A 27,632-nucleotide genomic window follows, 5' to 3' on the forward strand; every position below is an offset into this window, starting at 1 on the left:
GATCAGCCACAACATCACCGGTTCATTCACCTGCACTTCCACCAATGTAATATATGCCATCATATGCCAGCAATGCCCCTCTGCTATGTACATCGGCCAAACTGGACAGTCTCTAAGGAAAAGGATAAATGGACACAAATCAGACATTAGGAATGGCAATATACAAAAACCTGTAGGAGAACACTTCAACCTCCCTGGCCACACAATAGCAGATCTTAAGGTGGCCATCCTACAGCAAAAAAACTTTAGGACCAGACTTCAAAGAGAAACTGCTGAGCTCCAGTTCATCTGCAAATTTGACACCATCAGCTCAGGACTAAACAAAGACTGTGAATGGCTTGCCAATTACAGGACCAGTTTCTCCTCCCTTGGTTTTCACACCTCAACTGCTAGAACAGGGCCTCATCCTCCCTGATTGATCTAACCTCGTTATCTCTAGCTTGCTTCTTGCTTGCTTATATATACCTGCCCCAGGAAATTTCCACCACTTGCATCCGAAGAAGTGGGTATTCACCCACGAAAGCTCATGCTGCAAAACGTCTGTTAGTCTATAAGGTGCCACAGGATTCTTTGCTGCTTTTACAGAACCAGACTAACACGGCTACCCCTCTGATACTTGACACAATGAGAAATGGAGTCCCAGCCCAGTCTCATGCCTTCTTCCTCGAGCCACATGGGAGGAGGTCACTATCTCAGAATTTCCATCCCCAAGGAAATTTTGAAGCAAAAAATTAATTAAATGCAAAAGCTCTGTTAATGCAGCGTTAGAGTTGAGCATTTAAGTGTACGAGAGCTAAGGGTCCCCCAGTGATGCTAATTGAGCCATATTGCACATATGTTGTTACAATGTATCCACCTCACAGTGTGGTGGCATCCAGTATATAAAATAGGAGACAGTAGATTGTGACTTGGCTCATAAGACAAGAACAATTTCATTCAATGAAATGAAAAGGTGACAAATTCAAAACTGCCTGTAAGTAATACCTTTTCTCCCTATCTCTAATTTGACGATAGAACTCACTGCCAGAGGATGTCTTTGAGGCTAAGAAATTAGCAAGATTCAAAGAAGGAAAGGACATTTACATAGATAATAAGAATATCCAAAGTTAATGGATACTGATAAAGTTTCTGGAGGAGAGATTAAGCTTCTTGCTTCAGGGCTTAATCCAATTTCAAATTATTAGGATGAGGCCTCCATGGACAGCAAGCTGTCCTTGGGGATAAGGAAGAGCCTTGCATGACAAATCAAGCCAATGTTTGATCTGTTCATAGAATATCAGAGTTGGAAGGGACCTCAGGAGATCATCTAGGCCAACCCCCTGCTCAAAGCAGGTCAAATCCCCAGATAGTTTTTTTTTTTTAACCCCAGGTCCCTAAATGGCCCCCTCAAGGATTGAACTCACAACCCTGGGTTTAGCAGGCCAATGCTCAAACCTTCTAGTCCTTTGATTGTCAGAACCTTGGGGCTAGAGTTCTGAGACATGTGGGTCAAAGCTCCCTTTTCCCCCAGAGCTAACAATCTGGGGTAGTTAGATTTCAGGGAGAAGTAAAAACAGGAAGCCAACCCTAGGCAGTTGTATCCTTGAGGGTGGACCCAGGACAGGGGGCCAAGCAGGCTTGCCTTAGTAGTCTATCTGAGGAAAGGGAAGCCTGGCTGTCAATCTCCTTTTGGCAAGGCATGCTGGGAAAGGGAAGGAGTCTAGGGCCTCTATAACATCTCAGGTAGTTGGAAGGGAGAGAGATGTTGAACTGACAATGCTGTGGGAGGTGAGATCTGTGGTGAATGCATATATGGACTTGGAGGTGCTTACCTATTTGCATATTACACTGAGAAACTCTTGGGGCTTTGATCACTGTACAGCTTGGGCAGCTGGTCACTCTGTCACTCTAGATTGTACGGATGATTTAACAAACACTTTGTTTTTGAGACTATACCTCTCTCGGTCTTTCCTTCTTTACCCTAGCTTTTCCTCACCCCCTGCCATGACAGCGCAGTGGTTTGAGCATTGGCCTGCTAAATCCAGGGTTGTAAATTCAATCCTTGAAGGGGCTATTTAGAAATCTGTCTGGGGATTGGCCCTCCTTTGAGCAAGGGGTTGGACTAGATGACCTCCTGAGGTCCCTTCCAACCCTGATATTCTACGGTAAATTCAGACATAAGGTAAGTTTGCAGCTTCTAAGCTTTGTCAATATACAACTAGTGCCTGAAGAAGTGTTGCAAACCCAGCACAGCATCTTAACAACAGAACCACAAACATGCTTCTCAATTTATCAGCCATCTGATTCCCTTAAAACTTGCCAATCTCAGCTCCTTCAGTAAATGGGAGTAAGACTGCAGAGCAGATACTCTGAATTTCTTAAAAACCCAAGAAAGCAAGTCCCTGCTTCACATAAACACTCTTAACTATGGAGCTATGAGCAGCAGCTCTATATATGTGGCTCTTAATTGTTCTACACAACAGTACACAACTAAAATACATGAGACAATAATTCACATAACAGTTTTAAAAACAACACTAAAGAACTCCCAGTCTGCTGAGGAAGAAAAAATCCTTCCCACATAAAACAGATAAGACACGTGCAAGTTTGTATTGCTGCTGTGCCTTTTGGCTGTTGGGTATCCAGATGAGGATGAACTTGATGACCTGGTAAGTTTTCACCCTGAATGATTTGCTAAAACTTTTTTTAAAAAATGATATTCCAGAAGAGGCTGTAATTACCAGTGGAACGTAATTACCAGTGGGATTTAAGCCACCCCTCCTCCACTGAGATCTTGAGGAATCTGAACAGCAGACTTGTGACAGTGACATCACCACTACTATAAACAAGAGAGTCTAAACTCGGGGATTTCAATGGAATGTAGCTTCCAGACTCTGTGTTGTCATTCACGCTGTCAGCAAAACAAGGAATTCAGAGCATGTAGGATCTTAGGGAGGTGACAAGCCTTTTCCTACTGAGATACACTGACTGGACTGGTGTCGGAACACAGACAAACTTACTAGAGAAGATGTCCACTGAAAAGCACCGTAACCACAAGCAAAACCAAAATGGAGCTACCCTGCTTTCATAGAGCCCCCATGCTCCTGTGTCATCTTGCTGCCAACAATGCAGTATCCACTGCTCCCTCCGATTCAGAGAAGTCTAGCAGGGCCATGCAGAAAACAACCGAATGAGAGGCAGACTTCACTGGGTGAGCTGGGGAAGAGACTCTCTAACAGAAAGCATCAAGTGGATCTGATGGTGAAACTCTGATGCTAGCTTCAAAATGCTGGAAAGCAAAACTGTACGAAAGCCCAGCTTATTCAGTGCAGTCAGTATGTAAAGGGAGTAAGTCTGTTGCTGCTGAATCTGAACACATGACAAATCAAATCACAGACAGCTTAAGGTGAACTGGGCTCCCTGATACCTCTGACATGGGACTGAACAGCCTCCCTCCAGACTTGGAGCTACAAAACTTTCAAGGGCTAAACTTCAAGATAAACCTTCTTCCACTGCCTGAGCACATTGTGAGCCTGTATGAAATCCAGGTAAATCCATCCCTAAGCATCACACTAGCAATGGCTATTTTAGAAACAGAATAGTGCTAGTGGCCCTGGAAGTGAGAGAAAAGCCCGGTTTTCCTATTTCCCCCATGCCAACCCAACAACACAAGCCAAAAGAAGGAAACGCCCCCTCCCATTAAAGAAGCTGCCCTTTTACACCCAGCTAACGTCCAGAGGAGAGAAGGAACAGATCTTCTCAGACATGGCATGAAAACTTGACAACAAAATGACAACAAAAATGCAGTGAGTGCTGTGGACTTAGAACCATGACATGGAGAACATCTGTGCTAACATAGAAGCCGGATGGTGTTCAGGTGTTTCTCTGTGGGATTAGATCTTAAGGATGTCAGTTTGTAATCTAGCACTGTTAGAATGTCTTTTGTATGAGAGACTTAACAACATCTTTTTCTTTCCAAGGAAGAGCCTGCCTATACATTGATAGAAAGCACTAGTGTAAAAAGACTTGCACTAGTGCAAAAATCCCAGCCTGGACAAGGCCTGAGATCTCTGGCTGTATTTCCAGTTATACCACTGTTTGGTGGTGTACTTCAATGTGTCTCATTTGTAGCTAATGAAAAAATCAATAGCAGAAATACAATGCTAATTATGTTTCTCTAACAAAGCCAAGTGTGGAAGCAGGGAAAGAATTAATAAGGATTTGAAGGGGATCTTAATGCATGTCAGTCAGTTAGCAAGAGTTAGCCCAGCTGTAACCCTAATGACGTGAGACTTCTAGAAGCAAGGATAGTGTGAGGCAGAGGGAAAGAACTGTGTAAAAAGTTATTACGACTTTGTAACTGATAACCAAATATGCAGCCTGGTGTCTTCTAGGAGTGAGAAAACAAGATAGCAGAATGGCTTATGTATAAACAAAATGTAGTTGTTGCTCTTTATTGTCTGTATTATTGCTAGTTATTGTCTGTAACAAAAGTATAAAGGCTTGCTGTAATTGTTTATCAGTTGAGAGACCTGTCCGGGACTGGGGCGACCCTGTGTCCTATGGCACTCTCTCCCTCCGTTGTAATTATTGGAGAAATAATAAAGTATTTGATTTTGCTGCACCCAAACGAAAAAGCGAGAACTGAGTTTTTCTCCGACACAAGCAACTCTCCTCTCCTGGAATTTTACAAAAAGTTTAATTCACTCCTTTCCCAAACCCTGCAGTGGTGCACTGATTTCTCATGTACTTTGTTTCCTTTTAAAGAAGAAAGGGAAAATATCAAGTGCCTCTAGCATGCCTCTGCCTATCTGCAAAGCACTCCTGACCCCTTGTAAAAGGATGTACCTGCCTTGTAGAATCCCCTGCTGGCTATGTGTGACTCTGCAGCCCGGTGACTCAGTTTCCCTTCTCTCAGTGCCCCTTACAAAGCCCATATAGTCCAAAGATATACGAAGAAATTCCCCTGCTGGGGTCCTACTTTATTAAGTCAAGATAAACTTGAAATAAAGTCCCTTGGCCTGCAGTCTCCTTCTGGGGCCTGTGTTTCTGGGCTCCCAGCTGCTTCCTTCAGGAACCTTTCCAGCAGCTCTTGTATTTCTGTCCCTTACCTCCCAGGGTGGAGAGAGGTCCATGGGTTCATGGGTTAACAGTCCTTCCGCTGCTGCCTCTATAAGGCCCAGGTGGGCAGCAGGGAATCAGATATATGCTCACGGTCCCTCTGAGAGGGGCCAGTCCCCCTGTGACATCCCTACCCCAAAGCCACATTCCTGAGTATACACAAAGGTACCCACTGAAGGGGCGGTCTCACTGCAATATATACCCAGGGAAGGGCTTAAGTGTTGCCAACTTTGAAAATCTCTGTGTGAATCTATCCTCCACTCTGTAGATCATGTGAGCATAAGGAACTCTCTGCTTGCGTTCGAACACCACACTTCCAGATCTCATCACTGTGGAGAAAAGCTGGAAACAGGGCAGATAAATATCAATGGATTTTTTGACAAAAAAAGACCAACCTATTTTTTATTGAAATCAGATTTTTTTTGATTTTGTTGTTCAAATTATAACAATTTGTTCTTTTAAAAAATAAACTTGTTTAAAATGAAATCTCAATCTAATACAAAACATGTTAAGGCCTAAATTTATTATAATCTCTTAGGGCAATTTAATAATATATGCTGAATCCATGAGCCTCTAACCAAAAATGTTGAGTTAAAGGCTTCTTTTCTACATAAAGAAAGACTCAAGGGAAAAACATTGAACTTTTGAGGTCAAGGTTTATAAATATGGCACAATAGGTCATGTGCTGTACTAAGAGCTTGATCCTGTGGGGGACTCAGGGCTGTGCTAAGTCATCACAGGTGGTGGGACTCAGCCTCTGACTCCAGGAGGCACCATCATGTACCTCATTGGGATCATCCACAGAGCCCACCTGGGGAGGCGGGGGGCAAGGGTCTCACGCTCCTGTTTTACAGCTTCTCCCTCCCTGAGCTCTGAGTGGCTCAGTTCTTGGATTATGACTATTTCTGACTCCACCCACTATGGAAAATACTGATCTACCCAGTAATTGCGAGCCCTTGCTTCTGGATGGTTCTAGGTACTTGACTTAAGTGAACTTACCCTGTCTCTTTGTACACAGAGAGACAAACACACAGAAACCCATTCACTTCTCGACAGTTGCCTCCTCTGTCTCTAATCATATAAAATATACTGCACAAGAAGCATGTGGGTTACATGAGCAGATAAAGTCTTGGATTGTTGTTAGTTCTCTTGTTTTGCTGGGGGTAGGGATGGGCTAGGAGTTGGGTGAGGCGGGGGAGTTGAGTAACAAGGTAGAAGGAGCAGAATGAGTGACCAGAAAGGAGCAACACTGGTGTCAAAGCAGGAGACTGGGGGAAGAAGAGACAATATTCTTCAGAGTGCAGCCTCTGGTGCTGATTAGAAAGAATATTTTCTTCATTTGGACTAATTCAAAATTGAGAAATTGCCTGGGAGTTGAAAAAGTAGGAAAGCTGGTCTTTTTCGTCCAGTCTATGAATAAAAACGAAGAGGGAGGGGATGAGATCTACTAGTTTTCAAAGTTTGAAGGACAGCCTAAGAAACTTAGGAGACTGTTGTCTCATTTTCAAGACACTAAGGGTATGTCTACACTACCTGCCGGATCGGTGGGTAGTGATCGATCTATCAGGCATTGATTTATTGCGTGTAGTGTAGACGCGATAAATCGATCCCTGATCGCTCTCCTGTCGACTGCTGAACTCCAGCTCAGCGAGAGGCGGAAGCAAAGTGGACGAGGGAGCCGCGGCAATCGACCCCGTGACGTGAGGCAAGTCAAACTAAGATACGTCAACTTCAGCTACGCTATTCTCGTAGCTGAAGTTGCGTATCTTAGGTCGATCCCCCCACCCCCAGTGTAGACCAGGCCTTAGATAAGTAGGAACATAAGCTGCTGTCACTTTCACCTAGGCCATGTCTCCACTACAAACTTGAGCCAATGCAAGTTATGTCAGCATCAAGCTGCCCCAGTGAGTACATCGCTTGTGTGTGTACGTACTTGGCTCCTTGCGTGTGCTCACCAGGAGTGCTTGTATCGATGTACAGTGTGGTGCACCATGAGTACGTTTCCCAGCATGCAGCTCATCACTATCCAGAGCGCTGTCTTGGGAAGATCTGCCAATGCATGGCGGGGCAGGAACAAGTCTTGCAGGGTGACTTGGAGAAAGGGGTCAAGTTCCCAGCATGCAGCTGTCTCCATTGCATAATGTCATCCATATCCCATAATTTTCATGCCTTCTTTAAAAATCCCATGAACCCACACGACCTCCCTTGCTATCCGCCATCTCTGATAGCAGCATGGAACTTGCACAGCTCTACACTATTGTCATGAGCGCTGGAAGCACAAGACGTGCACACACAATCCTCCAATATTTGGAGAGCCATAAGAAGAATCGAATCAGTGAGGGAACGTGCCGATTCCTTGTTGTGAAACATAATGAAAACCAACTCAGGATTGTTGGTGGTGTTCACAGAGCAGCTGTAGATGGTGGAGTGCCGCTTCTGGGCCCAAGAAATGAGCATTGATTGCTGGGATTGCATCATAATGCAGGTTTGGGATGACTAGCAATGGCTGCAGAACTTTCAGATGCGAAAGGCCACACTCCTTGATCAGGAACTCACCCCCACCTTCCATCACATGGACACCAGAATGAGGGCTGCACTGACAGTGAAGAAGTAAGTGGAAACCACACTGTGGAAACCTGCAATGCTGGATTGCTACCAGTCAGTGGGAAATCATTTTGGAGTTGGAAAATTCACTCTAGGGGGCCATTGTCATGCAAGTGTATAGGGTCGTTAATCATCTCCTCCTACACAGGACTGTGACTCTCAGCAGTGTGCAGTACATAGTGGACGGATTTGCAGCAATGGGGTTCTTGAACTGTCGTGGAGTGATAGATGGGACACATATCCCTATTTTGGCACCAGCCCACTGTGCTACAGAGTATATCAACAGAACGGACTATTTTTCTATGGTTATACGAACACCGGTGACGCTTCACTGACATCAAAGTTGTCTGGTCCGGGAAGGTGCGCAACACTTTCATCTTTAAGAACACAGGACTGTTCAGTAATGTACAAGCACAGATTCTCTTTTCTGACTGGCGGATTACCACTGGTGACATTGAAATGCCAGTTGTGATCCTGGGGGACCCAACCTACCCATTCCACTCCTAGCTAATGAAGCCAGCCACCTTAACAGCACCAACGAAGATTCAACTACCTGCTCAACAAGTGCAGCAGGGCATCCGAATATGCTTTTGATAGATTGAAGGATTGCTGGCATTGTTTAATCACAAGATTGGATCTTTGGGAAAAACATCCCAATGGTTACATCTGCCTGCTGTATCCTTCATAGTATCTGTTCGGCAAAGGGGGAAAGGGCGGACATGGAGCAGCTGTTTGCTGAGTTTGAACAGCCAGACACAAGGACTATTAGAAAAAATGCAATGTGGAGCTGTACGGCTGAAGGTGCTCTTGAAAGAGCACTTGAACAGCGAGTCACAGTAATGTGCTGTGGTGTATGTACTGTGTTCTACTTGGCCCTGTTGTTTTGGGGCCTGTTAGGAATTGTGTGGTGCTTGGTGAGCATCTATGAATATAAAACTGTCAGTGCACCTATTAACATTGTGGTGCTTGCTGTACATTTATGACACTGTGTTTGTCGCTGATCTTAGGACTTGAGTCAGACTGTACAATAAAAAGTAATGGTTGCTTTCAGGACCACCAGGCACTCCAGAGCAGATGTTGTGAACTAATAAAGGTGAATTATTTTCCAAAGAATATAATTTTATTGAGCAACTCTGTGGCTCAGCACTGGATTCATTGTTGGCTTCCCTGGCCTTCTGGTATGCCTGCTGCATTTCCTTGGTTTTCACACAGCTGGTCTCTGTCGTATCCCTTCTCCTGCATGCCCCTGAGCAATCTGCCTGTAGATGCCCACATTTCTACGGCTGCTCCCTAGCTGTAACTGCACAGTCACTTCTCCCCACAGGCCTAAGAGATCCCATATCTCCTGTCTGCTCCAGGCCAGTGCGTGTGTGGAACATATCAGCGGCATGGTCAGCTGGGCAGTTGCACACAACAGTGAAGAGTTGCTAGGTGTGCTCATCAAGATGGGAAATAAGGAAAATGCATTTCAAATATCTGTGAGGTTTTCAGGGGGTGGGGTGGGTTTCAGCCTGTGTGACCCCGGGCAGTGGAATTCACAATGTAACCAGAGCGGTCAGTCTCAAGCATTGTGGGAAGCTGCTGGAGGACTGTTAGGGCTGACATAGGTAGCGCAGTGTCTACACTCGCACTGCATTGACTTCAGTGCATTGACCATGGCTCAATGCCATTCGGGAAGCTGGTGTTACTGCGTCATTTTAACGGGGTGCTAACATTGGTGGGAGACAAATTAAAGTACAGACACATGCACAGCTAAGTTGCCCTCACTTTGTAGTGTAGACCAGGCCTTGCTTGAAACTCTTCCTAGGCTGACCTGAAATAATCAGTTTAATTCACTGACTACAACAGTAATAAATCATTGGTTGTAAATGTGAAACGTGTCTGGATGAGAGAAGTTATGTATCCAAAATATTTACGGTGGGTTTTGTTTCATACAAATAAAGTGTATATGCTGTTCTGTGTGTTAAATTGAAGTCACCATCCTAATGCAGTTGGACACAAATCATGAGCCAAAAGTGAATTATCCAGTAAATAAGCAATATATCAGTCACCATTTTCTAACACACTAAAATTTACAATTAATAAAAATCTGAAAATATTAAGCTATATAACTGCTTAAATAAATGTATGTAGTTATACTGTACCCTGCTAGGAAACAGAAAATTGTACGAAATCTAGTGTAAAGGCTCTATTTAGGTGTAAATCAACACGTTTAATGGTCATATTAGCTAATGAGAATGCACCTTTCTTTAGAAAATAACTGAAGTACAAATGGAAAAGTTGGTTAAAACAGATTTCAGAGTTGTAGCCGTGTTATAGTCTGTATCAGCAAAAACAACGAGTAGTCCTTGTGGCACCTCAGAGACTAACAAATTTATCTGGGCATAAGCTTTCATGGGCTAAAATCCACTTCATTAGATGCATACAATGAAGTGGGTTTTAGCCCACGAAAGCTTATGCCCAAATAAATTTGTTAGTCTCTAAAGTGCCACAAGGATTCCTCGTTGTTAGTTTTTTTTTGGTTAAAACAGATTATTTCAATTGAGGCTTTCCACTTGGGGATTTAAATCAATCCAGCCTGGCTGGAAAACATGACCCCTCAGGGCACCCCACACAAGGGCCAAGAAAAAGAACTCCAATCTCCTACTTTTCAAACCTCATGCTATTTTGGTCCCTGACCCCTGGTTTATGAATAGCTGGGGTTATCAACACTGGCGTTTGGCCCTGGGATGCACTGAGCAGCAGGGAGGGAATGGCTGGTTTGTAACTTGCGCAGTCACTTATCTACCAACAGTCCTGGGTGTCTTTTTACCCATGGTCTTGGCCAGCCAAGGCCAAAGGACACACCCATTAGGAGAGTAGTTCATTCCCATCATGGGATTATTGTGTAGGCAGCAAGCAGGCAGCTATAGTGAGCCCAGAATGGCTGGCAAAGGATGGGTTGTACCAAACAAACAAAGTTTTGGAAGCAGATTGGTTTCTTGGAAATGGCCAGGGGGCACCCCGGGGGGGGGAACCCCAATCTCCTCAACTGTCTCAAGACAGAGAAACATAGGAGAAGCCTGTACAAATGTATGCAGAAAACATCGCATGGCCCCCCACCCCCTCTGGACATTGTGTGCAGGAGAGCTCCTCTGAAGATCCCCCCCCTCCCCCAAGGCAACTGGAAGAGAGCTACAGCTAATGGTGGCACGGGGCATCCATGAGCTCTAGCTGTTCAGTGGAACTCTGAGGCTTTAATAACATCTCGGACGTCCCAGGCTGCTTCCTCCCACCCCCAAAAAAACACTGCCCCAGGGAACTATGTTGGAAGGCTGGCAACTGTGGGGTCACAAGGGAGGGTACCCTCTATTTACTGTAAGCTCTGCAATGGGGAGGGGCAGGAGGCAGGGCTCAGAGCAGCATGGGCATCTGCCCTGGGCACTTAGAGTCAGGCCCAGCATGATACTACCTAGTCTGCAGTTGGCAGGCCAGTCTGACCAGCTGAGATTAAGCAGAAACTGCACAATCCCTCTCACCTGAAAGATACCTGAATCCAAATGCATTTGCAGAGTGTCTGAAAAATCCCTCTCCTCCATACAATGCAGCTCGCAACCAACCAGAGGCTGGAAAGCAAGCACCTATTAGCCAAGGATGACTGTAAATCAATGCTGAACCAAGCTGATTAGAATGATGCAAATAAACAGCTCACCTCCGAGTGACATGCAATGGAGGCAGAGTCTTACAATGAGAATTGTTAGGCAATCTTAATAGGTGGGGCTAGTCTGAACACATTCATATTCCTAGACTGAACAACACTGTGGTACAGGTTCTACTAGCAAATGGCTACCATAGCAACTAATCTGCTGTGTCTGAGGTTTAACTGCAGAGGCTGACAGACCATGCATGTGTAGTCTTCACACTCTGCCTCTCTTTACCTTCTTCCTCAGTGTTTTGCTTCCTCTTCTTCCTGGATTTGGAGTTCTTCTTGTTTTTCAGATCCAGAAGTTCCTTAATGCGCTGGGCAACTGAAAATCCAAAGTATGGTTAAATGAGTGACCGCAAAGCAGACTGAACGCGCTCTGCTTTCTTCACCTCATAGCATGCATGCAGTGACCCAGCATAGACAACTAAGGACAAAGGACAGCAAGATACCAAAACTGCCCACAGACATCAGCAAAAGCAACCTGCTCTGGTGCTGCATGAGGGGGCAGGCTGGCCTCAACTAGTCAGGGAACAGATGCTAGGAGAGCTGGAGGCCATGGCTGGGGAGATGGGGAAGAGAAGAATAAAATCTATTTAAAGTGAAAGAGCCTCTAAGAACCTTGTGTCCATGACACTGGTATCAACCAATTCCAGAAAGGCCTAGGCTAGGGCTCAAAGAGATCGTCACTGAAATCCACTGAACAGGAAGGGAGGCTCCAGAAAGTCAAATCTCCTTCTGCAAGCGTCTTGCTTACAGATCAGCTGCACTCTCCCCCACCAAACACCGCCCCAACAGCGGTTAGCAAGACTGACCTAGTGATCCTACTGGCCCCTGCAGCACCAGAGTCTTGGAAAAGAGAGGAAGAAAGTCCTGCCGGAGCCAGTTTACAATGTCTCCTGCTTTGTTTCTGCCCCTGAATTTCTGGCCAAGGGAAGCCCAGAGCTGCTACACCCATGGGAGGAAGCACTAATATTCAATGCTCCATCTAGGAGGGTGTTCATGGAGAACAAATGCTTGAACTAAGGCTACAATTCCCATTCCATTACACTCTCTACCCTCACTCATCCAGAAACTTCTCCTCTGGGACTGAAAACTCCAACAAAAATGATTAAAGGTCTAGAAAATATGATGTATTGAGGGAAGACTGAAAAAATTAGGTTTGTTTAGTCTGGAGAAGAGAAGACTGAGGGGGACATGATAACAGTTTTTAAGTACATAAAAGGAGAGGAAGGTAAATTGTTTTTCTTAACCTCTGAGGACAGGACAAGAAGGAATGGGCTTAAATTGCAGCAAGGGAGGTTTAGGCTGGACATAAGGAAAAGCTTCCTAACTGTCAGGGTGGTTAAGCAGTGGAATAAATTGCCTAGGGAAACTGTGGAATCTCTGTCATTGGAGGTTTTTAAGAGCAGGTTAGACAAACACCTGTCAGGGATGGTCTAGATAATACTTAGTCCTGCCATGAGTGCAGGGAACTGGACTAGATGACCTCCTGAGGTCCCGTCTACTCCTATGATTCTATTATTCTAATGCTTGGTCTCAGCCCACAGGAAAACCATTGGGAAGGTCTGAGCAAGCGTCCTGCAGCCATGTTTGCGTTAGGTGAGTGTGGGGGAATATCCTTTACACCCTGAAACAAATCCACAGGACACTTTTGGCTGCACTTGAAATTTGAGATCTTGGGATTTGTCCTCACTGAACATCACAGGTTGGCAACACAGTGCACCTGTGTTCTTCAGGGGGTGTGTACATGGCAGAGGGCAATAGGCAAAAGCTAAGGCTGTGAACACCAGTTTCTGCAGCCCGCACAAGGATTCTGCTGGGAAGAATTTCTACACAAGCCCTGGAACAAGGATCGCCCACTGCACATGTGTGGCATACTTGATATTTTTGACAGAATGCAAACTTTCCCTAACCCAATGCAAGGTCAGTCCTACAGGGATCGAGCACCAGCCATTCCCTTCCCTGAGAGCCTCGCTCGGCATCTGAAGTGCTGAGTCAGGGGGAACCTGCCAGAATAAGGAGCCCAGTCAAGTCAGGTCCACTGACTCCAGTGGGCATAGCAGCTGCTCGGTGCCTCTGGATTTGCCTCTCGGGCTCCAGCAACAGCACTTTCCTTTAACCTCGGCATACAGCCAGTTATCACCGGGTGCTGTCTTTAGGGGCTTTGGGCAGCATCTCCATTACATCTCCAACAGCCCACTCTATTGTACCTTGTTCTCAAAGCTTCTACTCTTCCTCACGTCAGTCTGATCCAGTCAAGCGTGCTTTGTAACTTATAAAACTAACCCATCTAAATCAGAGACCTTTGGGAGGGGTGTAGTCTTGTGAGCAAAGGACAGGACTGGGAGCCAGGAACTCCGAATGCTGGCCTGACAAAGGCCCTGTGCCTTGGACAAGTCACAGCCTCAGTTTCTTTGCCAGCAGAACACCCCATGGGAGAAACGATTCGAGCACTTTGTGCGTGTTAGTTATGACTGTGCAGAAGCATTGCTCTTGAGCACTGAAGACGTGCCTATAAATACCTTCATCGTTAGCACTTAGTAATTTTGGATGGGGCTCTGATTATATCTGTCTGAGCCCCACACTGAAAGTGGGAGATACCGCAGTATGAATGGGGCCAGCGACTGGAGGTGCACCTTTGCACGGAGACATGCCTTTCCCGGCATCATGGGGTGAGGCTCTGCTTATCACACACCTGGGGCTGCTGACAAAAGCCTTTGTCTTGTCAAGGCTGGCCTCAAGGCTGTGCGCAATGCAGCTGTCACCGTGTGGGTCCCTGGTTACCTCACCCACCTTGTCTCTCAAGACTGTAACAGTCAGAGAACCCCTGATTAGACTGTGTCTAGAACTGACATATGCCAACTCCAGTGGCTTGTATTCTTTCAAGACAGGATGCTCCTTACAAGATGTGCTAACTACTTCTGTTAAACCTTGCATTTTGCTGTGACCAGGGCCGGCTCCAGACCCCAGCGCGCCAAGCGCGTGCTTGGGGCGGCACGCCGCGGGGGGGCGCTCTGCCTGTTGCCGGGAGGGCGGCAGGCGACTCCGGTGGACCTCCCGCAGGCGTGCCTGCGGAGGGTCCGCTGGTCCCGCGGCTCCGGTGGACCTCCCGCAGGCGTGTCTGCGGGAGGTCCACCGGAGCCGCGGGACCAGCGGACCCTCCGCAGGCACGCCTGCGGGAGGTCCACCGGAGCCGCGGGACCAGCGGACCCTCCGCAGGCACGTCTGCGGGAGGTCCACCGGAGCCGCGGGACCAGCGGACCCTCCGCAGGCACGTCTGCGGGAGGTCCACCGGAGCCGCGGGACCAGCGACCGCCAGAGCACTCCCCGCGGCATGCCGCCGTGCTTGGGGCGGCGAAATTGCTAGAGCCACCCCTGGCTGTGACACTAGGAGTACCTTTGCCAGGCCTGAGCAAGAGCTCTGTGTAGCTTGAAAGCTTGTCTCTCACCAACAGAAGTTGGTCCAGTAAAACATATCACCTCCCCAACCTTATCTCGCTAACATCCTGGGACCGACATGGCTACACCACTATTGCATACAGCTATTTGTTTCATCAGATACAAGCTAGAATCATCGGGAGAAGGCCCGGACAGCAGCTGTCCTGCATGATGGAAGGACTTGCTTCCTACTTCTCTTCATAGAATGCAACCACCTTGACACTGGAAACTAATTAAAGGAATACCCATTTGCCTGTGACTGCTTGAGAAGTGTTTACTGCCCAGGCCCAGCAGTTCCTTGGAATGGCACAACCCTTATCCCTGCCTGCTGATAGCAATATGGCTGCAAACCTCCCTGGAGTTTGAGCATGACGACTTACCAGTATAACTATTCAGTAAGGCTGCGAATCATTCACGGAAGTCACGGAAGTCACAGCTTCCGTGACCTCTGTGAATTTTGCAGTGGCTGGTGCGGCTAACCCCAGGGCCATCCCAGCATCTGAGAAAGCCCCAGAGCCAGCCGCTCTGGCTGCTGCTCTGGCAGCCCCAGGCAGTTGGTCCCCGGCACTGCTCTGGAGCAGTAGTCCAGGCCCAGTGGTGGCAGGCGGGGGCCGGGGCCGCCCCCTGCCTGGACCACCATTGGCAGCAGGCGGGGGCCCTGGCTGTCCCCCACCCAGAGCGGGTGGGCTCCTGGCAGGAGCAGCAGCAGGGGCCCCAGCCCAGCCCCCTAGCAGCAGCAGTGGGGCCCCGCACTGCCCCCCCCCCGTCCCTCCCCCAGGAGCAGCAGTCCTCAGGAGCGCTCCCCTCCCAGCAGGTAAGATTTAGTCACAGGTATTTTTAGTTAAAGTCATGAACAGGTCACTGGGCTGTGACTTTTTGTTTATTGCCCGTGACCTGTCCTTGACTGTTACTAAAAATACCTGTGACTAAAACGTAGCCTTACTCATCAGTATCAGGGTTACAACCTCCACCAGCTCTTGCCAGTTCTCCTGCACAATGCGGTTAATTATAACATGCCCCATAGCCCCTCATTCAAAGGTTATTCCACAAAATATGGACCAAATTCAGCTTTCAGATACACTAGTGTAAATCTGCAGTCCAGTGGAGTCTCTTCAGATTCACACCAGCATAAATCTGCAGTCCAGTGGAGTCACTTCAGATTCACACCAGCATAAGGGAGAGTAGTCTGTCTCTCTCTAAGGCTTTGTCTACACTAGCACTTTTGTCAGTCAGGGTGTGAACACCCCACCCCCACCCCCAACCAACATAAGTTTCACCAACAAACGGGCCGGTCAGGACAGTGCTATGTCGGTGGGAGATGCTCTCCTGCTGACATAGCTACCGCCACTCATTTGGGGTGGTTTAATTATGCCAACAGGAGAGCTCTCTCCCGCCAGCATAGAGGGGCTACACGAGAGGCTTTACATTGGCACAGCTGCAGTGGTACAGCTGTGCCAGTGTAAGGTCCATAGTGTAGACATAGCCTCAGTGTTTATACCTGATGCTGCCCAAATAATCAGACACTGCACAGTAACAGCGGAGTTGCATAGGCCCGACGCTGGCCCAATGCGTGATGGTGAATTTCAGTGCCATTAAACAGCTGTTGTGATGTGTGAGGCACTTACTGTTTTCATCATTGATCAGGTCAAGATGGCGGTAGATGTAACCTTCCAGGTAAGACTGAAACTTGGGTGATGGGGAAAAAAAGGCCAGACTGATGGCCATGAGTTCCCAGCCCCACGCCAGACTTCGGTAGCACATATTGTCCGTAGTCTGCCTGATCAGCTGTATGTACAGTTCATCCCGTAAACCCTGTATGCTCCAGCACTTGGTAACTGTGACCAAAGCCACATGATTTCGGTCCATGCGGGCCTGGCGGTCACCCATGTAGATCTGCACCAGTTTAAACATTTCACATGCTTCCTTTTTAATGGTGTGGTTGCTGGTGATGAGCATTGGCTTTTTGATGGAGCCTCTGTTCCAAGAGAGCATGTTGGAGATGGAGATCCTTCGGCGGAAGATGCCCTGAGTGTGCATGTTCAGGTTTTTGGAAGCCCAGTCTGCCATGCTGAGTTGAGAGATGGGCTTCCGTAACGTGCTGTAGGGAAACTGATACCCCATGCTGATGGCAGGTTGCACGCTAGTCTCCTGGTTGGAGTCTGACTCTATGGTTCCAGGCTGCAAGGGAGAACAGACAAGTTACAATCAAAAGCATTTTAGCTGAGTGTCTTACCCGAGTGAGGCAGATAAACAGCGTCAGCCACCCAACCTCCAGGAACTAGAGTCGTGAGCAGAGAAAAAACGTATGTTGGATGCAGTCCGTTGCTGGGATCTGCACTCCTCCAGTCTATCAAGACGTGGATTTCTTTCATCGGCCAGCATGCCACGTTCCTCCCCTGGAATATCCGGGCTCTGTCTCTCTGGCACACAGTACCTGTTGTACTCCTAGACAAAATGCTCTATCACCTCTTGCTATCCAAACCCCACTTCTCCCCACCTCCCTGAGAGGGCACAGCCCCACACCTTCCTCCCCACAGCCAGCACACACTCATCATGCATGTTCCCCAGCAGCCCATGCCCTCCTCCCCAGTGAATGCAGTCACACATGTGGCCCTTCCAAAGTGCCTGTTACCCACTTCATGGCCCCCATTGTCCACACAGACCCCAGGAACCTCCTGTCTTTGGCTGGCTCATGCCAACCCAACCAGTGTCTCACAGCTGGGTTATGTGCAATAAGCCACATTATCACACATGGGGGGAGGGCTCTGATCAGGCTTAGCATCATACACGGAGCAGCGGCAGGCCAGCTCAGGCTGTCCCAGACTACTGCCAACAGCATTTCAGGCTAGCCAGTTTTCTGGACTATTGTGTGCTTTTCCTTGGCTCCCGCAGCCCCCCTCCTGGAAACCATGGCCACATCTACAATGGAGCAGGACAGGCTGCGACAAGGAGCCTGGCCAGGGTCTTCACACATCTATTTGGGTAGCAAGGCTGCATAATGATACACCTAAAGAGAATCCCCTGGGAGAAGACGCTGGGAATCCTGTGGGAAGACAACAAGGTGCAGCGTGATAATGCCCCAGGCAGAGGCACAGGGGCAAGTGCTCTCATCTCCCCTGCAGGTCAGGGAGGACTAGCTGAGAGAGACCAGGAAGAGTACTGCCTTCTACCAGCCCCCACCTCCAGAGAGATCCAAAACGAACCTGCAACCACAAACCAGGGAGATGTACCCCAACGGCCCAAAGACTGCATCTGCACTGAAGCTGGGGAGCAGCTTCCCCACCTGGGTAGGCAGACTCGCGCTAGCGCAGCTTGAGAGCAGAGTTAATTAATCCATGGCCTCGGACCTGAAAGGGGCTGTTCTCTCTCCCCAGGAGTGCAACTGCAGGAGCCTGTGTGAGATGCAGTGTTCAGTCGAACACACTGTGCCTCCGAGTAGACTCCACAGAGACTCAGTGAGGACGAACTCATGAACCTTCATCAAGTAGCTACCCTGGATTTGTTTTTAATAATCCACCAGGTCGCGGACTCCAAGGCCCAGACGAGATCATTTCATGTGTAACTGTATTTAAACATACAGTCAGCTGCACATTGACCCCGGCACCACCTCCTTAACTCCCCCCAACAATGGGGACCTCAGCATGCCCTGAAGGTCGACAACTCTGGGCTATTTCACACTGGGTGGGAGGGAATAGCGGAGCCCCAGGCCCGCACACAGAATGCCCTACTGCTGCCCCTCTCCTGGTGGTAATCATGGCATTGTACCACAGGGAGAGGATCTCTCAGGTGGGGCTTTTTAGAATCATAGAACTGGAAGGGACCTCGAGAGGTCATCTAGTCCAGTCCCCTGCACTTGTGGCAGGATTAATTATCTAGACCGTCCCTGACAAGTGTTTGTCTAACTTGCTCTTAAAAATCTCCAATGATGGAGATTCCACAACTTCCCCAGGCAATTTATTCCAGTGCTTAACCACTCTGACAGTTAGTTTTTCCTAATGGCCAACCTATACCTCCCTTGCTGCAATTTAAGCCCATTGCTTCTTGTCCTATTCTCAGAGCTTAAGAAAAACAATTTTTCTTCCTCCTCCTTGTAACAATCTTTTACATCCTTGAAAACTGTTATCATGTCCCCTCTCAGTCTTCTCTTCTCCAGACTAAACAAACCCAATGTTTTCCAATAGGTCCTGTTTTCTAGACCTTTAATCATTTTTGTTGCTCTTCTCTGGACTTTCTCCAATTTGTCCACATCCTTCCTGAAATGTGGCACCAAAAACTGGACACAGTACTTCAGTTGAGGCCTAATCAGCGCAGAGTAGAGCGGAAGAATTACTTCTCGTGTCTTGCTTACAACACTCCTACTAATACATCCCAGAATGATGTTCACTTTTTTGCAACAGTGTTATACTGTTGACTCCTATTTAGTTTGTGCCCCACTATGACCCCCAGATCCCTTTCCACAGTACTCCTTCCTAGACAGACATTTCCCATTTTCTATGTGTGTAACTGATTGTCCCTTCCTAAATGGGATACTTTGCATTTGTCCTTATTGAATTTCATCCTATTTACTTCAAACCATTTCTCCAGTTTGTCCAGATCATTTTGAATTTTAATCCTAGCCTCCAAAAAAACTTGCAACCCCTCCCAGCTTGGTATCGTCCACAAACTTGATAAGTGTACTCTCTATGCCATTATCTAAATCATTGATGAAGATATTGAACAGAACCGCACTCAGAACCAATCCCTGTGGAACCCCATTCGTTATGCCCTGCCAGCATGACTGTGAACCACTGATAACTACTCTCTGGGAATGGTTTTCCAACCAGTTTTGCACCCACCTTATACTAGCTCCATCTAGGTTGCTAACCCTCATTTGTTTATGAGAAGGTCATGCGAGACAGTATCAAAAGCTTTAGTAAAGTCAAGATATACCATGTCTACTGCTTCTCCCCTATCCACAAAGCTTGTTACCCTGTCAAAGAAAGCTATCAGGTTGATCTGACACGATTTGTTTTTCACAAATCCATGTTGACTGTTACTTATCACCTTATTATCTTCTAGCTGTTTGCAAACTGATTTCTTAATTATTTGCTCCATTATCTTTCCCAGAAGTTAAGCTGACTGGTCTGTAATTTCCTGGGTTGTCCTTATTTCCCTTTTTATAGATGGGCACTATATTTGCCCTTTTCCAGTCTTCTGCAATCTCTTTGCAAAAATAACTGCTAATGGCTCAGGTCAGCTCCTTGAGTATTCTAGGATGCATTTCATCAGGCCCTGGTGACTTGAGGACATCTAACTTGTCTAAGTAATTTTTAACTTGTTCTTTCCCTATCTTAGCCTCTTCTAATCCTACCTCATTTTCCCTGGCATTCACTATGTTACACATCCAATCACCACCAACCTTCTTGGTGAAAACTGAAACAAAGAAGTCATTAAGCACCTCTGCCATTTCCACATTTTCTGTTGTTATTCCCCCCACGAGTAACGGGCCTACCCTGTCCTTGGTTTTTATAGATGTTTATAGATCAAACAGGTCTATAACCTATAGATAGGTGTTTATAGATCAAAACCAACACCTCAAAATCTACCTGGACGCTGAAAAGTGACCAGTGCAGGGCCATGTACTCTCTACAGCTGCCCCATCTACCAAGATGACAGCTACCCTCTGTACCAGTTCTAGCTTCTGGGCCAGTTTAAGATGTGGCCTCATGTGGCTCGCGTTGCGTTCGTCTGATACTGAAGTGCAAAAGCACAGATGAACTTAGAGAGGCACATCTAAAACACAAGGCCATACCTTTGCAGCCAGAGGCCCATGGAACCACCCTGTTGGTGATTAGCAATTGCCCTCTACATCCCTTTGGGATCTCTCAGATAGGAAAGAACCCTATAGCTGCCCCACCAATTCCACCTAAAGTTCAGACGAGCCAGCCACACCTTATGATCAAGGGTATGTAAGGCAGCTGGCAGATCTAATACCACCAGCATGGACACATGGTCATTGTCTGCGGTTAGGAGGCAAACACAGAAGAGCACAACAAGAGCAGTCTCTAAACCAAATCAGGTACAATCAGCGAAATACTGAGAGATTTGTCTTGCCACAATCTTCTCAATAATCCAAAAAGGGAAGGTGCAACTCTGGCTAGTCTGTCAATATGGCATGGTTTCTTGAGCCACACATGAACCCAGGCCTTCTCCAAGGCTGTTGGTATCCTGCCCTTCTTAATGGAGGCAAACAAGGACCTTTCATTCCCTGGCTGGCCTTCCCCAGTCAGAAAGGACATGATTCTAAAACAGATTGTGGCTCAAAATCCTCCAACAACTCCAGAACCTCAGTGAGTAACACTGGGCAAAACTCACCAAGCAGATCCTGCCTCTGTCCCCCTAAGATCCTGCTCCACTAAGCACATTTTTAAAGCCCCCCTTTTTTTTTTGCATCACAAAGAAGGAAAAAAAGCCACATGCATTTTTTTCTTTACAATTACCTATAAATTTAGGAGCACTTTAAATTTCAACCCCAGAGCTAGTCAGAACAGGATACACACTGAGATTAAGTTGGTTGTTTTCTTGCTAGCAAACAATGCTGAATTTACGTATGTTGGACTCCTGTCTGGGCCTACCCTCTCCTATTCTAAACATATGACTCTATGGGGTGATAGATTAGCATGCGTCCCCCTCACTTGCTCAGCACCTTCTCTGGGCAGGATAATTTCTCCTGATTTTCTTCTTTTGTTTTTTTTTAAAACCCTTGATACCATCTGTTCCTCCAGCTACTGTCCCATCTCCCTTCTCCCAGCATCTCTAAGCCCACTGAACACACTGTCCACAACCATTATCCGGAGCTCCTCTCCTCCAATGTCATCCTAGACCCTCTCCAATCTTCCTGTCACCCCTGTACCCTGCTGCAATGGCTCTCACCAAAACCTCTAATGACCTCTTCCAGGCCAATGCTGAGAACCAGTGCTCCATCCTCATCCTCCTGGATCTGTCCACTGCCTTCGACCGGGCTTCTCTTCTTGAAAGCTTGGCATCCTTCAGCTTCCATTTCTTCATCCTCTCCTGCTTCTACTCCTATCGCTCTAGTTAATCCTTCAGAGGATCCCTCTCCTCCCTCTGCCAACTCTCTGTGGGGTTCCACAGGGCTCTGTCCTTTGTCCCCTTCTCCATTCCTTCCACACCTCATCTCTGGGCAATTTAATTCACAAACATAAATTCAGCTATCGTCTGTATGGTGATGACTCTCACATCTACCTCTACTCCAGGCCGTTTTCCTTCTGTCCTAGACTTCAGCCTGCCTTTCTGACATCTCCTGGTAGTCCAGACATCAGCTTAAGGTCACCATGACCAAAAGAGAGCTTTTAATCTTCTTGTCAAGCCCCCTCCCCCATCCCTCTTGTCCATTACCAAGGACAACCCCACCATCCACGCTGTCACACAAGCCTGTCACCTAGCTTTCTCTCTAGACCATCATACGCAGGCTCGTCTCCTGGCTGGCCTTCACAAATCTCATCTCATCCTACTTACACCCATTCAGAATGCTGCTCCAGAGAGTGTTTTCCTGGCTCCTCCTGTTTGGCCACGTCACCCCTCTTTGCACCCCTCTCCTGGCTCCCTCTTCTCCATCACATCCAAAACAAACACCTTCACATTCAGAGCTCTTCAGACAGTCCCTACCTGACCTAGCATCTTTTAGACAAAATGTCGGCTCTGAACTCCACTCTGCCAGTAACATCAGACTCCTTCTCCCACTTCTCATGCATCCAACGAAGTGGGTATTCACCCACGAAAGTTCATGCTCCAATACATCTGTTAGTCTATAAGGTGCCACAGGACTCTTTGCTGCTTTTACAGATCCAGACTAACACGGCTACCCCTCTGATATTTCTCCCACTTGTTACATTCAAACAAGCACCTTCCTGCTTCCTCTGCTGCTGCCCCTGTAAGCACCCTCCAAACCACCTCACTGTCCTCCTCCAAATCCCTCCTTTGCCATGCAGCCTACAAAGAACATGACAACAGTTAGGCAGCTGAAGGGCTGAGATGCTGCCTATTATGCTGACTAATACCAAATTGTTGTTTCCTTGTGGTTCACAGTATGTATCCACCTGTTCTCTTATGTCTTAGATTGTCTGGTCCCTGGGGCAGGGACCCCTTTTTGTTCTGGGTTTGTACAGCACCTACCACAATGGGTCCTGGTCCATGACACCACAATACAAACAAGTAAATAAAGGCAAGCAACCACATTCAGAGCTACGTACTTGGTGCATGGGACCCAAACTCTGCTTTCCCTTCGATAATTCCCACCTCTCGCATCAGGCACCTGGTCTGAAATAGGATCCTCCACTTACAAAACTGCAAGATTCTGCAATCTGTTGTTTCTTCCCCAAGAATATACAGCGTCTGTACATAAAACTCTTCTGTACAGTAAGTAATCCAGACCCAGCAGTACATGGCATGGTGCATTTGGGTTAGAACTACCCCTATCAATTAGCAGCAAGTGATTTAACTGAAATAATCATTGGTACATACCTGAGAGGATGTTCGTGCTGCATCTGATGAAGCCAAACTTGTCTGGCTCGTCACATTCTTCTCTAAAGAGTCCATTTTCTCATAGGTCCTCTTGGACCTCACTACATCCTGTTGCGTAGCTGGGTCATTCGAGAAGCTCCCCCTCCTCTCCAGTCCCTGTCTGTACAAGGACCTGTTACTAGAGGTCACGTCGTCCCTTGAGCGCTGGATGACACCTTTCTTCAAATGGTTTGACTGAAACCTAACTTTACTGCTCCCTGTTGAGGTGGCGTTTTCCAGCATGTCGGCATCTAGGCTTGCTTTGCTTCCCCTGAAGGCTGCTGATTTCCCCACCACGGCACGCATCTCCGCAATCAACTTATCGTTCAAAGCACTGAGTTCACTGCTGCTGCCCACTGAGCCAGGTCTTCCCTGACCTGCCATTTGTCTCCTTCCTTTCCTCTTTCGTAAGCTCGGAGAAGGGCCTGTTGAGTAACCAGAATCCTGTTGACTTATAACAGTAGGGTACTCTTGAGCTTGTGGGCTGTTCTGTCGACTGTGGTGAGCCTCCATATTCTTGAGAACATTGGCTTCCAAGACCCTCCAGGACTGCTTGAAGCTGTCCTTTGAAGAAAGCAGACCAGGCTGCGGTTTAGCAGGGCTATCAGCTACCACCCCAGGGCAGTGAAGAGGTTTGGATGACTGGTCAACATTGACCATGTGTTTAATATATTCCCTTCCAGCAGGGCTGTATTCTGTGGTGGAAGAGTTTCGCACATGGTTTTTTCCAGCTTGTTGCTGTTGCATACTTGGGTGCTGCAATAATTTGGTTGGCTGGTGCTGCTTTTTTAAGCTGTTGCTTGGAGATATTTGTGGAGACGTCCCATTCGCATTTACACTCTCAGTGTCCATATCTACAGGAGGTTCATCGTAAATTGGGGAATCTAGTGATGGCTCATCATATATAGGTGCTGGAGAGGCATATTTGGGAGATGCAGGCTGTGGTGTCCCTGTTTCGCTCCTTGGCGGAATGTGACAAGGAGGGCCATTCCTTAGCACTAAACAAAACCCACCATTCTCTGTCTTTTTAATCTGCATAGACGGTTTGGTTTCCACTGGAGAGGCTGGCTTTGCAGCAGCTGGGGTCTGGGCTGTGGACTGAGGCTGGGCATATGGGACTGGATTTGGAAGCACAGATTTCTGGCTGTTGGCTTCTGCAGTAGTCTGTGGCTGCAGTGAACTGTTCGATGAATCCTGCACTTGTCTTAAATTGTTAACTTTAACCAGCATGGCCGCTTTAGTGCCTGGAAAAGGCTGCCAGCGGGTAGGAGTGTCCCTGAACAGAGAGAAACACAAACATAGGGAATTATTTAGGAAAAGAAGAAAACAAAAATGCAATTCAGAACTCAGGTCTAGTGGGGGATGGGTGAGCTGGCCTCAGCTTTTACCCAGACATCAAATTGAATCTCCAAGGTCTTGCACATAAACTCTGCACTCCTCTGGGGCTGTTTCCTGGGCATTCGACTGCTAAAAACAGGAAATACAATATTTACACATGAGAAAAATGCCTGACTCATCACATGACTCTGTTCAGCCATTCGAGTCAGGTTCTTTGTATTTGTTGACTCTTCAGAGGTCTGAGACAATGCTAACCCATTAGAACACACATTCAAATCTGGCAGCCAATCCTGACTGGCTGGCTAGAGGCGAATAAGAGATCTGCCTGACCGCTCCACCACTTGCAATGTTACATGGAAAAGCAGCCAAATGCTTACGCTTCAGAAACTTCTGCCTTGATAGCGATGCTTCCAGCTGAAGGCATTCAGTGCCAGACAGCCCCTGGGGCAAACCCTGAAAGTCAGTGGGAGCGACACCAGGGATGACTGAATGTGGCTCACAGAATGCACGTTGCACCCTAACAACGTAACCAACCGCTAAGGAGAAAATCCTTCCAAACTCTCCTGTATGCCTCAGTGGATTTGTGGGGAACCCTCTCACCCAGCCCTCAGATCAGCTCCTCTTCCCACTGTGCTCTGGCTTTTTTAAAACAGCCCCATCTCCTTCCCTTGGGACAGGCCCAGAACCCTGTGACGTTAGCTGTATGCTTGGGAATGGCTTGTAGATCCCCCCGGGAGTGCCAATCCCAGAGGCATTGTTTCGCACTGCGATAGCAGCCTAGACTCAAGTGGGAATCCAGTTTCGAGGCAGGAAAGTCTAACTCCACTGCACGGCGTCGACAGAATTGGCCTGGCTTGTGAAAAGGAAACCCGAGTCTACATCTGCACAGCACCACACAGGCCAGGAAGAGCAGGTGTCAGGCATGTGCTGAGCTGCCACGCTGGTGCCGTGGGCAAGGCCTGAGAGAGCCAGAGGCAGGGTAGTGACATGCTACTGTTCTTGTTCACTATTACATGTGGGATACATGATGCAGTGCCACAGATGGAGCACCAGGAGCTCACAGCATATGGCACAGCACCTACAACGAAGAAACCAGAGCAGGGATGCAGTTCCCCAGCAGAGATCCCCTGGGACCAGCAGGAATGTACTTCCACCCACAATGGCCCCGTATGGAGAGCAACCTCCCCTGTATGAAGTTCTTACTCAGACACCTCTCCCCAGGGTCTGTGCACTAGAAATAGCTGCACACACCTCTAGCAGGGGGAGGAAGCTCTGACTGCGGGAGGAGGCATCTGTCCTAACAGAGGGAGGCGGCAGGGGGCGGCCTCCCAGGGAAGCAGGAGAGCCTGTCCTTTACCCAGCTGAATTTCTGTATTTAGTACTTAGAGACATGGGGGACACAAGCAGGGGCGGCTCCAGGCCCCAGCACGGCAAGCGCGTGCTTGGGGCGGCATGCCGCGGGGGGTGCTCTGCCGGTCGCCGGGAGGGCGGCAGGCAGCCAGCCTTCGGCGGCATGCCTGCGGAGGGTCCGCTGGTCCCGCGGCTCCGGTGGACCTCCCGCAGGCGTGCCTGCGGAGGGTCCGCTGGTCCCGCGGCTTCGGTGGAACCACGGGACCAGCAGACCGTCCGCAGGCATGCCTGCAGGAAATCCACCGGAGCCGCGGGACCGGCGACCGGCAGAGTGCCCCCCGCAGCATGCCGCCATGCTTGGGGCAGCGAAATGTCTAGAGCCGCCCCTGGACACAAGAGACATTCCTCGGAAGGGTGGTGGACAAACCTCTGCCCTGCAGTCTCACTCACTCAGGACAGACCCCTCCTTTACCATGCACCCCCAGCAGCCCTCTGCCATCTGACTCATTTGAGACACAACCCCCAAATCCAACCTCGTTTGCAGTCTTGTGGCATTGTCTAGAGATGTTCCCACCCCTTGGAACGGTTCCACTGCCCCCTCCACTTCCTCTGGGCCTAGTGTGTCTGCCCAGCGCCACCCCTTCCCCCTGCAGGATGGCCTGTCTGCCCAGTCCCCTCCCTCTCAGGATGCTGTGTCTGCCCATGTCCCCCCAACCCCCGATGCCTGTCTGCCCCGACCAGGATGCAGTGTCTACCCAGTGCCACCCCCACAGGATGGCCAGACTGCTCTCCCAACCCCCACATGACAGCGATTTACCATATCTCTCCTGGAACTGCCCCTCCTTTAATTGTACCCACATGATGTCGTGATTCCTGCCTCTCATCATGAGGCCCCAACAGGAGGGTCTGAGGCTGACTGGAGACTGCCTGTGTGCTCTGCACTGGGTGCAGCACCAGACTGATCCCAGGGCGCAAAGGTCGCCTGCAGAACGTTAGCAGAGTCCAGGGCGCACTGGCAGAGGGCCTGGCTCCAGCTCGGTGACAGACGCGTCAGTGCAGTGCTCTGGGGAAGAGAGACACTCTGGGAGCAGATTGGAAGGTTTGGGTTTAGCCCTGCTGTAATGATGCCGTCAGCTGCTTGCTCTCATACAGACAGCACCCAGGCCTGGGCTCTAAGGATCCCTCCATTTACAACCCCTTACCCCAGCCTCCAAACCACAATCCATCCCACTAAGCACCAGACTGGCCTCGCCTCTCGAAAACACTCAGCACGGCCCCACACTGAGCGGAGAGATCGCTGCTGTGCAGCACCCATGTGGGGCACAATGCTACTCAACCTGTGTGTGCCCAGCCCCTGCCAAGCAGGAAACGAGACAGGGAATGGAACGCAGCCTCCCGCAAGGAATCCACGGGGAGACAGCCTGGGAATCCAGGCCAGGAAGCCAAACCTGGGTCCCCTGAACAACAGTGCAGGGCACTAGCCCTGAGCACTGGTCCCCCTGGTGTATTTGGCTACCTCAGGCCTTGGCTACACTGGCGCTTTACAGCGCTGCAA

At 48.4% G+C, this 27,632-nt stretch overlaps 1 protein-coding gene across 5 annotated transcripts in view; it reads right to left on the reverse strand.

Annotated features, from left to right (window-relative positions):
* The window catches only part of LOC123348131 (rho GTPase-activating protein 39-like), a 137,085-nt gene that overhangs the window by 20,177 nt on the left and 89,276 nt on the right, over positions 1 to 27,632 (reverse strand). For 4 of the 5 annotated variants that reach the window (XM_044985531.1, XM_044985533.1, XM_044985535.1 and 1 more), the window contains 3 exons: positions 23,351 to 24,665; positions 16,453 to 17,005; positions 11,622 to 11,711 (listed from right to left, as the gene is read on the reverse strand). In XM_044985531.1, coding sequence (XP_044841466.1) covers positions 11,622 to 11,711; positions 16,453 to 17,005; positions 23,351 to 24,665 — 1,958 coding nt within the window. Of the gene's footprint in view, positions 1 to 11,621; positions 11,712 to 16,452; positions 17,006 to 23,350; positions 24,666 to 24,777; positions 24,857 to 27,632 lie in introns of all 5 variants that reach the window. The other variant, XM_044985534.1, reaches the window with a different exon arrangement.

This window comes from Mauremys mutica, chromosome 13 (assembly GCF_020497125.1).
Source record: "Mauremys mutica isolate MM-2020 ecotype Southern chromosome 13, ASM2049712v1, whole genome shotgun sequence".
In the NCBI taxonomy this organism is placed as follows: Eukaryota; Metazoa; Chordata; order Testudines; family Geoemydidae; genus Mauremys; species Mauremys mutica.